Here is a 16063-nt window from a genome sequence, read left to right on the forward strand (position 1 = left end):
CATAAAATAATGGACCGGGGAATTAATTTTCATTATAATTAGTAATTGTTTATTGTCATACTTGATTTCTTTTGGTGTGATAAAAAAAAATCACTTTTTTGTTCTTTAACGAAGATAAATGAGATTTTTCTTTATTGTTTTCCCTAATATTTTTTTGGTACTGTACCCTAATAATTGAAAGGAAAATTATTGACGAGAAAGAAATTGTAAATAAAAAAAAATGATAAAGCATTGAAGATCCCCTCAGCAAAGTTCAGGAAAAGGTATCCCAAATCTAATGTGAAATGAGGGCTCTTATAACTTCTCCTACGTCACCGGATTAAATAAATAATAAGGCTAATCCTTGGTGAGAATGGGCTTCCTTTTGAGACAGATAGAAGATACAGCAGAATCTGAAAGACCTAATAATATGAACATAAAAAAGAATGTAAAGGTGATTACCAAAATGTAAAGGTGATGGACAGTGGACTCCACCATCATTGGTACTAAAGCTAGACCTAAGAGTGTGAACAAAGAGAAAAATCTGAAGCTGATCATGTACTCCATCATAAACATCAAGCAAAAGAAAAATAATAAAAATGCAAGCTGCCATGAAAGCAATATTTTGGTCTCATCCACACTTGAAAAAAAAAAAAAAAAATCTTGCCCATTTTAAGTGATATATGGTTATCTAATCCGCTATCAATTGATTTTATTTGATCTTCGAAAGGTACAGCGAAAACACGTTGTTTCATTTTATAAATTATACAAGAAATTATTTACTCCTATAGTAAAAATCATCATTCTCTCATAATAAATATGGGCCCATATATACAACTTATAGTAAAATCTACACTCGCACACTCATGTAAGAGGAGAGAGTACACCTAATAAAACTTAAGAGACTTCTTAGGTATTGAGACTTGGGAAAGTTAACTTTGTTAATCGGTTGTTATGAAACCAAAGATACACTTTACTCTTTTTCTATTATTTTGCTTTTTCTGGGTCACTCTTTCTAAAAATAAGTGGGAAATTAAAAAAAGGGATGGGAATGGGACATGGAAGAAGAAATCGGTCCCTTATTTGAAAAAAAAAAGGGTAAAAATTGTTGCCAAAGTTCGATGATATTTTGGGACATATTCCATCTTTTTTCCACCACTAACTAGAAGTGGATTTCGGCCTACTGCCAAAGAAGATTCCAATCATAATTGATAAACCATCTCTTCCCTTCTTTCTCTCTCTCTCTCTTCTAAAAAATCCAGCTATTGTATGCCCACAAGTAACGTGTATGATGGCCCACCACAGAACAAGATTGTAATCGTAATGAGAACTCTGAATTAGTGCTTATAAAGGCCACTAGATCTCCACTTGAGTCTTGACCATTAGTTGGTGGCCATCGATAAAAATTTCCTTACCCCCGTGACAATGATGTCTTGACCTGAGTCCATCTTTTCATTGGTAAATTACACAGATCTTGAATTTACAATCTTTCCACCCCACGTTTATGAGAGAGAAAATATCATTTAAATTAGACCTCACTTACGATTAAACTTTGAATTTTCATAAAGCAATTATGATACCTAATATAAGTACTTTGGCAAGTGATAAAATGAACTTAAGAGGATAATATCAATTAAGTTGTTGCATCTGGAAGATATTTTGGGAGAGAGTGATTCAACATTAGTTTAGATATTGAGAATCAATTTGGTTTTATATTAGGTGATCCAATATGAAAGTTATTTTCTTACTTAATATCTAATGAAAAAATATATAAAAGCCAACATAGATCTCCATCCGATTATTATTCCCAGAGAAGACAAATATGATAGGATACCTACATAAGTGATGTGATGGGTTTTAGAAACAGGAGTTTGTATAAATTATAAAGTATATTAAGTTGATGATTATAAATATGTTCAATTGAAGCATCACTAGAATGAAAACAAGTGGAGACATCACAATCATATTTGTTTTTTTTTTTGAGAGAGAACAATCATATTTGTTATCACTATAGATTTGCATAAAAGATCAATATTAAATCCGTATCACTTTATACTAGTGATCATGGATAAGCTCACTAGATCAATTCAAGATAGACCATTAGTTTTAGCATATATATGAAACTAGATCTGGAGTTAATGTAATGTAAGAAATTTGAAGAGATGGAGTTTAAAGACTTTCAGCTAAGTAGAACTAAACCTGAGTACATGAATGTACTTTTAGTAAAAGTAGAAACAAAGAGGTTGTAAACTTTGATGGTTAAGAAATACCATAGAGTAAGAGCATTCAATATCTTGGATTAATAATTCGTAAGAATTGAGAGGTTAAAAGTGATGTGAATTAGAGGATAGATGCAAAGTAGATGAAATGGAGAAGAGTATCGAGAGTATTGAGTGCTTCTTGAATACCTATAAAGTAAATGGAGAATGTTATCTATAAGACAACTATAAGACCTCTAGCTACACCCTATGGTATTGAATGTAGGACTGTTAAGATGTAACATGTTCATAAAATGTGTAGTTGAAATGAGAATGTTAAGATAGTTAAGTGGAATTAATACAAGACAAGATAGAATTCTAAAGGAGAAAATTTGCTTAAAGACGCCTATTTATGGAAAGATAAGGGAGAGTCGCTTGAAATGATTTGATTATGTACATATGAGAGCAATTAATGTACCATTGAGAAATAGTGAGTTGATTCAAATTGAGAGAACAAAAAAAAAAAAAAAGAGGAAAAAAATAGAGAAAGACCTAAAATAACATTAATAAAATAGAAAAAAAAATTCATGTAGCTAACCTTGATTTGTCTATTGATAATGCATAATCGACCCAACATTTTGAGACTTGTGGTTGCTTTAAGTACCGTGGGTTGCTTTAAGTACCGTGGGTTACTTAAAGTCTTGTAAAATTGAAAAATAAATCTGGAGTTCAATTTTTGTTTACACTAAAAACTAATTGGTATCTTGGTCTGATGATAAAAAACAATCATTAAGAGCAAATATCATAAGAAAAAAAAAAAATAGTACAATGGGCTGCATAGTAATAATGTAAATTTAGCCTGTATTCTAGTAACCTTTCTAAGCCTAATACTATTTGGTGAGCACGGGTAAGACATTAATTAAGAGGGGTAAGAGTGGTATTTGATAGATTAGATCTTGGTTGGTCCGATGAATGATTAATGTGGAAGTTTGGTTCCATTGTGGATGGCCAGATGTGGTCACCGAGTACATAATGTTTTTTACATTAAAAAACATTATGTACTCGGTGACCACTAATGCTTTATACAATAAAAGTAGACCTTGGGTTACCTTGACCGTGTTCTGCAATGGAAGTGGTGGCCCCCATTAATCTAAGACTGAACTTTCCAGTCTAAAAATTACAGTGGAGGACTTGGAAATCAAACTTTTGGGCTGAGTTCATATGCATAGGTTGATGTACGGGTGAAGTTCAATTCTTTACTTTTCTAATAAACTAACATTATTGCGATGAACAACTTAAGTCAAAATTTATGTGTAAATATTTTTTTTTATTAATTTACTTAAAATTAGATAATAAAAATAAACGAATATTTTACTTTTAAGTTATATAATGAATGTATATTGTGTGAAACTAAGATATTATAAAATGCATATATATAGGTGTAAATCTATATATTAGTTTGAATGAATTGCAATTTGAATTCAATTCAATTCATTAAGAACTAAATGAAATGGAATTCAAATATGCACTTAGATTAAGTTAGAATATAATTTCTATCTTGTGTAAAAAAAAATGCAAATTTGAATAGGTTTGTTGGTTTTACAATCTTATCTATTAGTTTGGAATAAGCTTGAATTATTGGAAATATAAGACTTTGGAAAGACTCCAATTAAAACCTCAATATAATATATAGAGACAATACTACTTAATTTAAAAGTTTAAATCTATGAATTTGGGTCAACTAGTGGTACTATTTTTCTTGTCTTCGTATTTATTTTATTTATTTATAGGAACTTATTTTGGTATTTGATATACGGAGATGCTAAAGAATAATGGATATTAATTTAGTGTAGTTGGTAAAAAAGGGTATCACATATGAAGAAATAAATTGGAAATCAGATCAAATTTTAAAATGATTTGGCCCTCATTTTACGAGGAAAATGGGCTTTTGCCCTTTTCGAGAAAAAAAAAAAATCAGCGTTTTGTCCTATTTTTCAAACTAATTAAGAAAATGTCTTTTTTTTGAAACTCGATTTCTCAAAATTGAGTTTAAAAAAAAAAAAATTTTGAAACCCTATAGCGGCATTTTAAGGAGCTTATAGTAACGTTTTAAGGACCTATAGTGGCATTTTGTAACTCGAGCTCCATGAACTCGAGTTCCATGCAAGTTTTTTTTTTTTTTTTTTTTTTTTTTTCTTTTTTTTTTCTTCTATAACTTGATTTCATGGAGATTGAGTTCCAAAACACCACTATAGGCTTCTTAAAATGCCGTTATATGGTTTAATTCGATTTTGAGAAAATCGAGTTTAAAAAAAAAGGACATTTTTCTAATTAGTTTGGGAAAGATAACAATATGCTGATTTTTTTTTTTCGCGAAAAGGACAAAAGCCCATTTTCACCCTCATTTTACATAAGGAAGTTGGGATTTCAAATATATAAATTGAATTAAATTGTAACTCAAGCATAGGCACAGAAACGAATTTTATCAATAATCAAATTTGGTGGCACGAAACACTATGTTGTCAACAATTTGTTTTAAAAAGAAACTAAAATTGTTTGTTTATTAATTGAGATTAAAAAAAATCAAATTTAAAATCTTAGTACTTCGGGTTTTGTTAATACCAGGATCGTGTACAAAATAATACTTGTATGCCTTTGTTTTTTTTTTTTTTGGTGATGAGTTTAATGTTATGATGATTACGTTGTTCAGTATTTTTTTCTATTCAATTGAATAAGTAGTGAAGAAAAGAGCATAATATGTTTTTTATTGGCTAGTATTTAGATTCCAAACATATGAATTGTAAATTTTGGAAATTCTGGCATTTTACCCTTAATTTTTAAAAAATTTGGCAATATGCCCTTGCAAACTATATAGGGGCGTGCCCCTATTTCGATACTCGATTACCTTAAAATTGAGTTTCAATTAAATACTCGATTCGTAGAAAATTGAGTTATGTCCTATCAAACTTAAAAAAAAAAAAAAAAAATTTGCATGGAACTCGAGTTCTAGAAAATCGAGTTCCATGCAAATTTTTTTTTTAGTGTGACCGCCCCATAAGGGAGCCCTATAGTGGCGTTTTTAAGCCCTATAGTGACGTTTTCTTGCAAATGTGATCGCCCCATACCAGTTCAGGGAGCCCTATAGTGGCTTTTTATGCCCTATAGTGACGTTTTAAAGCCTTATAGCGGCGTTTTCTTGCAAATTTTTTTTATAAGTGTGATCGCTCCATACTAGGGGAGCCTTATAGTGGCATTTTTATGCCCTATAGTGACGTTTTAAAGCCCTATAGCGGCGTTTTCTTGCAATTTTTTTTTTATAAGTGTGATTGCCCGATACCAGGTTCAGGAAGCTCTATAGTGGCGTTTTTATGCCCTATAGTGACGTTTTGGAACTCGAGCTCCATAAACTCGAGTTCCATGCAATATATATATATATATATATATATATATATATATATATATATATATATATATTTAAGTTTGATCAGGCATAACTTTATTTTCTACGAATCGAGTATTTCATTGAAACTCAATTTTAAGGTAATCAAGTATCGAAACAGGGGTATATCCCTTTATAGTTTCGAAATAGGGCCATATTGCTAAATTTTTTAAAAATTAAGGGCAAAAGACTAGAATTCCCTGTAAATTTTATTTCAAGAATTGGGGTAAATGAATGTCAATTCCTTTCAAATGACCAATACCTGGGTTTCCAGAAAAAAGGACTAAACTACAAAATATAAATGTCCATTTATTAAACACATGTGCCAAAATTAAACTAATCATACTATAAACCAAAATTAGTGTGAGGCTTCTAATAAGAAAAGTTTCAGCAGCTGTCAGCTGTAGGGTATGCATTGCATTCATGTTTAACAGTAAAAGAAGTAGTTTTCATACCACCATCCCAATTTCCAAGTCCCAAAAAATCCTCCATAACATAAGGTTTTTCTTTCTGAGTAAGTACCAGTAAGGTAATTAGGTCTTGTCCGGAAAGAAACTTGATTGGTTTCACTTTCAATCTCTTTCATGTGTGAAAGGGAAATCATAAAATCAAGTTTATCGTAGAATATATATATATATATATATATATATATATATATATATATATATATATATATAAAATTTAGTAATCCTTTCGGTCCCAATTTGCAGCGCCAGTCGTGCCTCAAATCAAACAATTACACGAGCAAGTGGGTTGTTAAGTTAGAACGCGTCATTTTACACAGCACCTCCTTACTTCTAGAAAAAAAAAAAAAAAAAAAAAATTGGTACACAGCTTATTCGGTTTGTTTTGATGAAAAATTTTGTATAAAAATAGTTTTTCATATTTTTCAATGTTGGGTAACATAAGAAAAAACGATTCAAATGATTATTTTTTCCTTATCATGATACCAAGACATCAATCGGTTTTTGGTATAGGTAGAGATTGAACCCCAGATCTCTTATTCAACCATAAGAGACTTTATTAGTTGAGTTAATATAAAAAGTATAGCTTGTTTTTTAGAGATTGTTTTCAACTATTTTTTTTTTGGAAAACGAACTTCATTTCTTAGTAAACTAAATAAAGGAAGTTAAAAGATCATATTCTAACTCATTTAACATTTCTACTAAACATAGACAAATGTGATATTTTTATAGAAAATACATTATGAAAAAATTTTTGACAACTTTTTTTGTTGTTGAGATAAACAACTTTTTCAATTTCCCATAAAAGTGGTATAAAAACTTTTTAAAAATAGTTTATTAATCATTGCTTTAAAAGTACCCGTTAACAAAACCCTTTTTAAAATTAGGTAGTATTTACTTCTAATTTTTTAGGCATCTACTTTTAGTTCTATTTGTTTAAATGATGTTCACGTGGCACAAAAGAAAGGTTTTTTTTTTTTGGAGATGATTAAATATTTTTAACATACATAAGGGGAGAGGGGAGAAAATTTTAAAGAAACTGATAGTAGTATATATTTAAAAAGGTCTAACTCTTGACACAAAAGAAAGTTAAAAGTACTTAAAATGACATATTTATTAGGTATTTAATTACACATATTTCAATAAAATTACATAAATTTTAACAAGAAATTAGATGAGCAATAATTTTAAAGTAGCCAAATATATCGTTGCAAGTACAATTGTATAAAGTAGCCAAATAGCGTAAATAAAAAAATTACTTGCTGTTTGTGTTCGTGTAGCTCACGGTTTGTTTGATTTTTTCTTGTGGACTTCTAGATTTGCTGTTAATAATAATCCATTAATCCCGTTTATGAAATGAAAAAAAGAAGTCCTCAAGTAAAGTTAATACGCTTGTATATGTTGAAGTGGGTGACACGGTAAAATTGGTGATCTATTGCATGATTTTGATTTGCACCTATCACCAATAAGCCTATAAATATAAAGGTCATGAAGGACACTAATAGTGCACATATTAGTAAGATAGCAACGTAATAGCTAAAGGATATAAACAATGGCCACTCCCACCACTTCCTTCCTTAGGTTTCTCTTCTTTAGCATTCTTGTTTTTCTTTGCACTCTGGACAACCTGGGATTTGCCCTTCAGCCAAGAGAGTTGGAAAGCGAACATCTTACTCATATGCATACCCTTGATGTCAGCTCTCTAATACCATCAACTACTTGCAGCCCTTCTACCAAAGGTTTGTCATACGACTTTCATATCTCTCTCTCCCTCTCACTCTCTAGATTCTCGTAATGCTACAATTATTATAGTCATTCTAACTCTTATAATTTATTATTTTTTCAGTCTTAATGCCTTATAATTTATAAATTATTAGATTCTTGTAAGTTGGAGAAACCTACTAGAGCAAAAGAAGTGTGGGTAGGTTTAGAACAAATTGCCAATGAGCAATACTAATAGTAAAGCTTTTTCTTTCACAAAATGTTAGAGGACATTATTTGGTAAATAGGATTGACATTTATTTCCATAAAGTTTTGGGATTGTTATTTATATTTTTTAAAGGTAAAAATAGGAGAACAGGGCTGGTGAGAATAGAAGCTCAGTAGTCAAACACTATAAGAACTAAGAGGTGATGGAGTATCCTTCTCATGGGGCAATTGGGAAAGAGCAAAATATTTTTGTCACAGCTAGGTGATGATTTGATAATCACTTGGCGGCTTTGAGATGGCATTTTATGGTTTGTAATAAAAGGTAATGATTGGTAGGTGGTCTTACAAAGTGGATGTGACTATTGCAATGGGGCAAGGCTTGATAATAGATAAGAGGGGCAATTAACGTGGCTTTCGTACTGCCAACAAGTTTTAGGTTCGGGTCTTAATAACTAATTTTGTATTGGTACTTTTTTTATTTAATTTTCATCCTAACTGGTTGACCTCACATAGATTAAAAGTATAGGGTATTATTTGAGAGCGGGTAGGATGTTATTATGACCACGCTGAAATAAAAAAGCCACGCTAATTGTCCCTCTTTCCCCATTTTTTGTTTACCAAAAAAAATTTCAATAGGTCCAATGTTACCATTCACGAGAGTACTCGACCTAAGCAATTCCTGCTACAGAACTTTTATAATTTTATTTTTTTGCTTTTTTACATTTGTTATTTCACATTCACTTTCACGGGTCCGGTTATGTCAAGCACAACACGCACTAAGCCACCAAGTAAACACATCTCTCCATAGAAAAATATTTAAAAAAAAAAGTTAAGAAAAAGCACACCCTCAAGGAGAGCTGTCATGAGCAGTTAACAGATATAAGCGTGGTTGAGCCAATGGGCTTCTAGCCTACTGTACCTTAACATCTCCCCTATCTCCCACAAGTTCAACCTGTCATTCTCCTCCTTTTCTTTCTTGTTTCTTCCTCTCCCTTTCCCTTTCCAAATAATAATTGAAAGAACAAAATTTTTTGTTAGTGAAAAAATACATTTAATCTATTTATATATTACTAAAAGCTGAAGCGTAACATTTAGTGCTGCTACATTCACATTGAGCCATGTCAAGGTCCACGTCATTATCTTTTTTCTTTACTATTTTCTTATAATTATTTTTAATATTTTTTTATTTCATATTTACACTTCTCCAACCTTTCTCCCTCCCTTACCTTTTTATCTCCCCATTACTTCTCCAACCTTTTTCCTTCTCTCACATTCTTATCTCTCCATTACCCTCTACATTAATATCATTATTCATCTTTCCCTTCATCTTTCTCTATTTTTGTCTCTTCTTATTCACACATTTTTACTATAAATTTGTCACTATCTCTTTCATTCTATGTATAGTTTTCCCTTACAAAAAAAAGGCTCTCTCTCTCTCTCTCTCTCTCTCTCTCTCTCTCTCACACACACACACACACACAATTTTTGGGTGGATTTTTATTTTTTCTTTTTCTTGCATCTTCACTTTAGGTTGATAATTTTTTTATATTCTTTAATCTACTTTAGGTTAATGCGATTCAGTTTCTTTTTTTAATTGTTGTGTTTTTTTTTCCTCTCTCTTTGATTGTTAAATGTTATCCTATATTGCGTTATAAAGGATTAAATATAAAAATATAATATTGCGTTTGATAGTGCTGCACTCACGTTGAGCCACGTCAGCATCCATGTCATTATCTTTTTTCTTTCCATTTTCTTATAATTATTTTTAATATTTTTTTATTTTATATTTACACTTCTCCAACCTTTCTCCCACCCTTACTTTTTCATCTCCTCACTACTTCTCCAACCTTTTTCCATCCCTCACCTTCTCATCCCCCCACTACCCTCTACATTAATATCATTCTTCATCTTTCCCTTCATCTTTATTTATTTTTTGTCTCTTCTTATTCACACACTCTTACTATAAATTTGTCACTATCTCTTTCATTCTATACATAGTTTTCCCTTACAAAAAAAAGTTCTCTCTCTCTCTCTCTCTCTCTCTCACACACACACACACACAAAATTTTTGGGTGGATTTTTTTTTCTTGCATCTTCGCTTTAGGTTGATAATTTTTTATATTCTTTGATCTACTTTAGGTTAATGCAATTCAGTTTTATTTTTTTTAATTGTTGTGTATTTCTCTCTCTCTCTCTCTCTCTCTCTCTCTCTCTCTCTCTTTTGATTGTTAAATGTTATCCTATATTGCGTTATAAGGGATTAAATATAAAAATATAATATTATTCTACTACATAGCATGATTTGGATAATTTAATTTGGTAGTTATTGTAATTTGATAGCATGATTTTTATAGTGTTCAATTTAGATGTTAAACTATGAAACTTTTATCATTTTTGTTTATTTTTTAATCCTTTGTGGTGGATAAAGTACTCTTAATAATTGTATTAGAAGTACTCTATAATGCCATTTATTTAGAGAAAAGCAAAGGTTGGCTAAACAAAAATTATTGGATGAAAGACAAATTTTATCTTTCACAATTTTACTTTAATTATTATTATTATTATTATTATTATTATTATTATTATTTTATAACAATGCATATATAGAAATTTGATTCTTAGATTTTGCTAATAATTTTTTATTTGATAATATGTTTTGGGTGGATAAAATTACAATTTTTGCAAAGAAAATAACCTTAGTAGATTATAAACAACAAATTGTTTTCCTAATTGGTCCAATTAATCATAGTTAAGTTTTATTAATTTTTTTAGTTACTTTTTTCAGTGTTTTGGATTGTAAGCAGAAAAAATATGTTTGAGAAAGTTTGTTTAAAACTAAAAGAATAATTTCCAAAATTTATATTCTTTTTAATGATTCACAAAATGTTATAAATAAGTTTTATTAAAAAATAAATATTTTCGTTGACTTGCCCTTTGAATTTATGAGAAAAATTGTATTTTTTTCATTTTAGTACGACAAAAATTATTAAATTTATGATTTATTATTATTCCTATATTACATTTATGATTATTCTTATAATAAATAAAAATATAATCAGGGGCGTAGCCAGGAATTTTTACAAGGGGGGCGATTAGAAGTATTGATATAAAACAACATAAATCACAAGTCTATTGAATATGAAATTTCAATTTTGATATATCTTAAACATTAATGAATATACAAAAACTGTCTAGTTCACTATAGACATATAGAAAAATATCCACAAAAAAAAAAAAACATTTCACATCAAAATCATGTCTGACGACGATTTTTCATGGAATAGAATTTATCCATAATTATTTCCATGGTGAAATTCTCAGCAATTTCCTTTTCTATATAAACTATCATATTATCTGCCACAGGTGTCCTAATTTCTGAATTGTTAACATCTTTTTTCTTAAAGAATGCATCAATTGTTTTTCATTTGCTCATAATTCTTTTAGCTTTAAGAATATGACTCAAAAATTAACCTGAAAAGAACTTTAAAAATAAAATTTTAATTAGAAATTTTTACCTCGTTATATGGATGTTATTCATACTTAAGAAAAAACAAAATTTCCACTATAATTTAAACAGTCAACCTATTTTTAATACAACTTTAATTAATAATAACCCCTCAAACAAAATCAAAAATTAAACACACAAGTATTATTACACAACATAAACCAATCAATTTAACAACACCACAATATCAATTAAAGAGAAGAAAACTCACCACTAGTTACAGCTTATACTAATATAAACTGTAAATAGGCTTGCTTTCCTTCAATGAAGTCGAAATTCCTAAATCAATCAACTCATGTGCATCTTCCAAATTATTCACCACAACCTACAACAACAAAATTAAGCAAAAAAATCACAATTTTAACCAAATTTCCATATGAAAATCACATTTTTTCATAGTAAAAACTAAAAAACCCACTTGGGTCTCAATCTATTTTTTTTTTTTACCTGATAGCAAGTGACAGATTGAAAACACAAACACCGATGACCGAACTCACCAACCAGGCAGTCACCGAACTCACCAGGATTATTATTATTATTATTTTATTTTTTTTATTTTTTTTAATTTTTCGGACTGTGAGGACAGAGGAGTAGAGGACTGATGCTGAGAGGTTGAGAGCTAAGTTTTGGTTGTATCAATCAACTCATGTAGTCCTATGCATCTTCCAAATTATTCACCACAACCTACAACAACAAAATTAAGCAAAAAAATCACAACTTTAACCAAATTTCCATATGAAAATCACATTTTTTTCAAAGTAAAAACTTAAAAACCCAACTGGGTCTCAATCATTTTTTTTTTTACCTGATAGCAAGTGACATGCTCACAGGCTGAAAACACAAACATGAAACACCGAACTCACCAGGAATTTTTTTTTTCTTTTCTTTCGGACTGTGAGGACAGAGGAGAGGACTGATGCAGAGAGCTGGGTTTGGGGGCTGGTAGGCAGTGGAGTGGGAGTGGGACTGAAAAGTGGAAGTCAGGAAGTGTGTCAAAGAAGACAAAAAGAAAAAAGAAAAAAGAATATATGTAAAGGGAAAAATGGAATTCCATGGGTCAGGTGGGTGAGTTTTTTGAGATGGAGAGAGTGTAATTTTGTTACTAGTGTTTGGACAATTGGACTTGATGTAAGTGGGCCAAATTTTTTTTTTATTTGGAGTAGGCCTAAAACTTCAGCTGGACTTGGGAGAACAGTGAGTATATGGGCTATGGGGGCCAAATGTCCAAAATTGAGGGAGCCCAATTATTTTTTATATATACTTTAGTGGATTTTTTTTTTCAGGGGCCTGGGCCCCCCAAGCCACTACGTGGCTCCGCCCTTGAATATAATTACACAATACATCACTCTTTATTAAATTAGTTTAAATAGTATAAAAATAATTAATAAAATCACCATAAAATAATTATCATGCGCAACGCGCAGGTTCGCGGCTAGTTTATATAAAAGTGATTGTCCATCACTCACAAAAGACAATTTTGATAAATATTATAATAAATGGTGTAATCTTAGGATAATAATTCTTTTCCACCAATCTAATCATTTTGGGAATGAACCTAACTATTTTTATTTATTTTTAATTAAGTAGAACCTAACTATGCCTGCCCTATTCAGATTTCATTTTTCTGGATGGGGTTTGGTGGAAGGACAAATTAAAGTAAGTAAAATTTGTGTTGACAAATCATAGGCCCTAATTTTTTTGTTGTTGTTGTTGTCAAATTAGGTATTTTTTTGGCTGTCACGGGTTCTTGAATAGTCGTCCGATTATCTTTTTCTTCATAACGTTAAAAAAAAAAAAAAAAAAATCCTATAAGCGTGTCAATTGGTCAATCCATTTCATTGATATTTGGCATGTATTCTTTTGGTTAGCCACTTATTGTTACCTTTTCCTGAATAAACAATTTTATTTTAGTTGTGTTTGGTGAAAACATACAATAATTGACAGTTGTATGAATTTGTTTATATGTCAAAACAATTCTAATTGATGTCGAATTAAAATGCAGGTTCTAATAAAAGGGCATCCTTAACAGTGGTAGACAAACATGGCCCATGCTCTCAACTCAATCATGACAAAGTTAAAGCGCCCACTATGACTGAAATCCTCGAACAAGACCAATCTAGGGTCAATTCGATTCATGCCAGGCTCTCAAAAAAGTTGGGTCTTAATGGTTTTCATGCATCAAAGGCCACTACCATCCCAGCCAAGTCTGGTAGCACCATTGGCTCGGGCAACTACGTTGTGACCATTGGCCTTGGCACTCCAAAAAGAGACTTAACACTTATGTTTGATACTGGTAGCGACCTCACTTGGACTCAATGCCAACCTTGCTTAAAATCTTGCTACCAACAGAAGGAACCAACCTTTGATCCATCTAAATCATCGACTTATTCAAATATTTCGTGTAGTTCATCAGTGTGCTCTAAACTCTCTTCTGCCACAGGTATTTAATAGTTTGAGACCTTTATGTATAGGTAACCATAGACTTTTAATAGTAATTTTTAGATTTATTACTAAAAATAGTTTATAGGCATTATCTAAAAATAGTCATACATGCTAACTATTATTCTCTTTTAACTTCTAAGTAATATTTTGTTGTTTAATATTTATATTATTAAATATTAAAATTTTAAAAACTTGAAAAGTATGTTGCATAATAATTAATTAATAATTCAAATATTTCAAAATTTTCTTTGAAAATATTATTCTAAGAAATAAAGTAAAATAATTTCTTAAATATAGAACAGGCTACTAATTTTATTTTTTCTTTTTGTAATAAGCTAATGAGAGTGAAAACTGAAAATTGTAAATTTGGAAAGTATTTTTGTTAATGAAAGTCCTAAAATAAATTAAAACTACTTTTGTATCCGATGTGATTCACATAAATAGAATAATTAAAAATAAAAATGTACATCAACAAACAAACAAACGTGAAAGAATAATCTTTACCACAAAAAATTGTGATAACGCAGGGAACTCACCGCGCTGCAGTTCCTCGACATGCGTGTACGCCATACAATACGGCGATCAATCATTTTCTGTGGGATTTTTCGGCAAAGAGAAGCTAACCTTGACATCAACAGACGTGTTCAACAATTTCTTATTCGGCTGTGGCGAAAACAACCAAGGTCTCTTCAGTGGTGCAGCTGGATTACTTGGTCTCGGCCGTGACCCACTTTCCTTAATCCAACAAACTGCAACAAAATACAACCGTGTCTTCTCTTATTGCCTTCCTTCAACTTCTAGCGCTACTGGTCACCTGACATTTGGAAAAACTGCTAGCTCTTCAGGTGCCATCAAATTCACTCCCTTGTCGAAACTCACTGAAGGTACCTCATTTTACGGCCTCGACATACTCGGGATCACCGTAGGTGGAAAGAAGTTATCGATTGCAACCTCAGTTTTTTCGAATGCAGGCGCCGTTATTGACTCAGGGACTGTCATAACACGTTTGCCGCCCGATGCTTATAGCGCCTTGAAGGCAGCGTTTAAGGTTGCAATGAAGAGTTACCCTTTGACAAGTGGATATTCGTTGCTTGATACATGTTATGATCTTAGCAAATACAAGACAGTTTCGATTCCAAAGATAAGCTTTTCGTTTAGTGGCAATGTGAACGTGGATTTGGATGTGTCGGGAATAATTTTGGTTCCAAAAATCTCACAGGTTTGTTTGGCTTTTGCTGGAAACAGTGAAGATGATTCTGTTGGGATTTTCGGGAATGTGCAGCAGAGAAGGTTGGAGGTGGTGTATGATGTTGCAGGGGGGAGAGTTGGGTTTGGTTCTGCTGGTTGTACTTGAAATGGTTTGGTAATCAAATAGTATGTAATAATAAACCATTGATAAAAATCAATGGAAATGTTGATTGCCATAGCAAAATAGATTGGCAATGGTTAATATTAGTGACTTAATTAGGCACATGTTTGCATGTTATGTACAAAATGGGTTACTTTTTTTTTTGAGAAAGACAACAAGGGTTACTTTGTTATGGATTTTGGGTTTAATATAATCACTTTATAAATCATATGTTGATAAAATCAATGAAGGTGTTGATTGCGATGGCATAGTAAATAAATTAAAGTTTGTAAGTCATGTATAACAATGTAATATTAAATTGCTTGCAAGGGTTATTTCCTTCATTTGTAAACTAGGGACCCAGTTTTTCGCCTTCTTTTGTTGGATTTTAGCTATGGTAGGTCCAATTTCTACTGTCAAATTGATCTCATAGAATATTTTCTCATGAAATAATCTTAGAGAAAGCTTCTCTCAAGGCAATGGACCTAGAGTTTTTCAGTTGCAAAAAGATCTTGCTAGCATTTCACAAGGTGATATCCCTGTCAGTGATTATTTCACTCAGCTGACAATTCTTAGGGATGAGATCCAGAATTTTAGTCATTTTCTTTGTTGCTCAAGTGGTAAATGCACATATAATGTCAATGGAAAGATTGCAAATCTTCAGCACAAGGATTCAGTCATGCAATTGCCAATTAATGGGATTGAATGAGTCCTTTGCCCAAGTTCGGGGCCAGATTATACTAATGGATCCATTACCTC

The 16063-nt window shown here is 31.1% G+C and overlaps 1 protein-coding gene and 1 long non-coding RNA gene across 2 annotated transcripts; one reads left to right on the forward strand and one right to left on the reverse strand.

Moving 5' to 3' along the window:
• Positions 1-7583: 7583 nt before the first annotated feature.
• LOC142617220 (aspartyl protease family protein At5g10770-like) lies at positions 7584-15518 on the forward strand. The gene is made up of 3 exons (XM_075789994.1): positions 7584-7819; positions 13517-13954; positions 14484-15518. Exons 1-3 carry the CDS (start codon positions 7633-7635, stop codon positions 15308-15310), a joined length of 1452 nt encoding a protein of 483 aa, XP_075646109.1. The 5' UTR covers positions 7584-7632; the 3' UTR covers positions 15311-15518.
• LOC142617231 (uncharacterized) lies at positions 7836-12377 on the reverse strand. Its single transcript, XR_012840941.1, has 3 exons — positions 11962-12377; positions 11726-11839; positions 7836-9007 (listed from the first exon to the last, which is right to left on the reverse strand). It is a non-coding gene; the product is annotated as an uncharacterized LOC142617231 (long non-coding RNA).
• Positions 15519-16063: the final 545 nt, after the last annotated feature.

Source organism: Castanea sativa, chromosome 1 (genome assembly GCF_040712315.1).
Source record: "Castanea sativa cultivar Marrone di Chiusa Pesio chromosome 1, ASM4071231v1".
In the NCBI taxonomy this organism is placed as follows: Eukaryota; Viridiplantae; Streptophyta; class Magnoliopsida; order Fagales; family Fagaceae; genus Castanea; species Castanea sativa.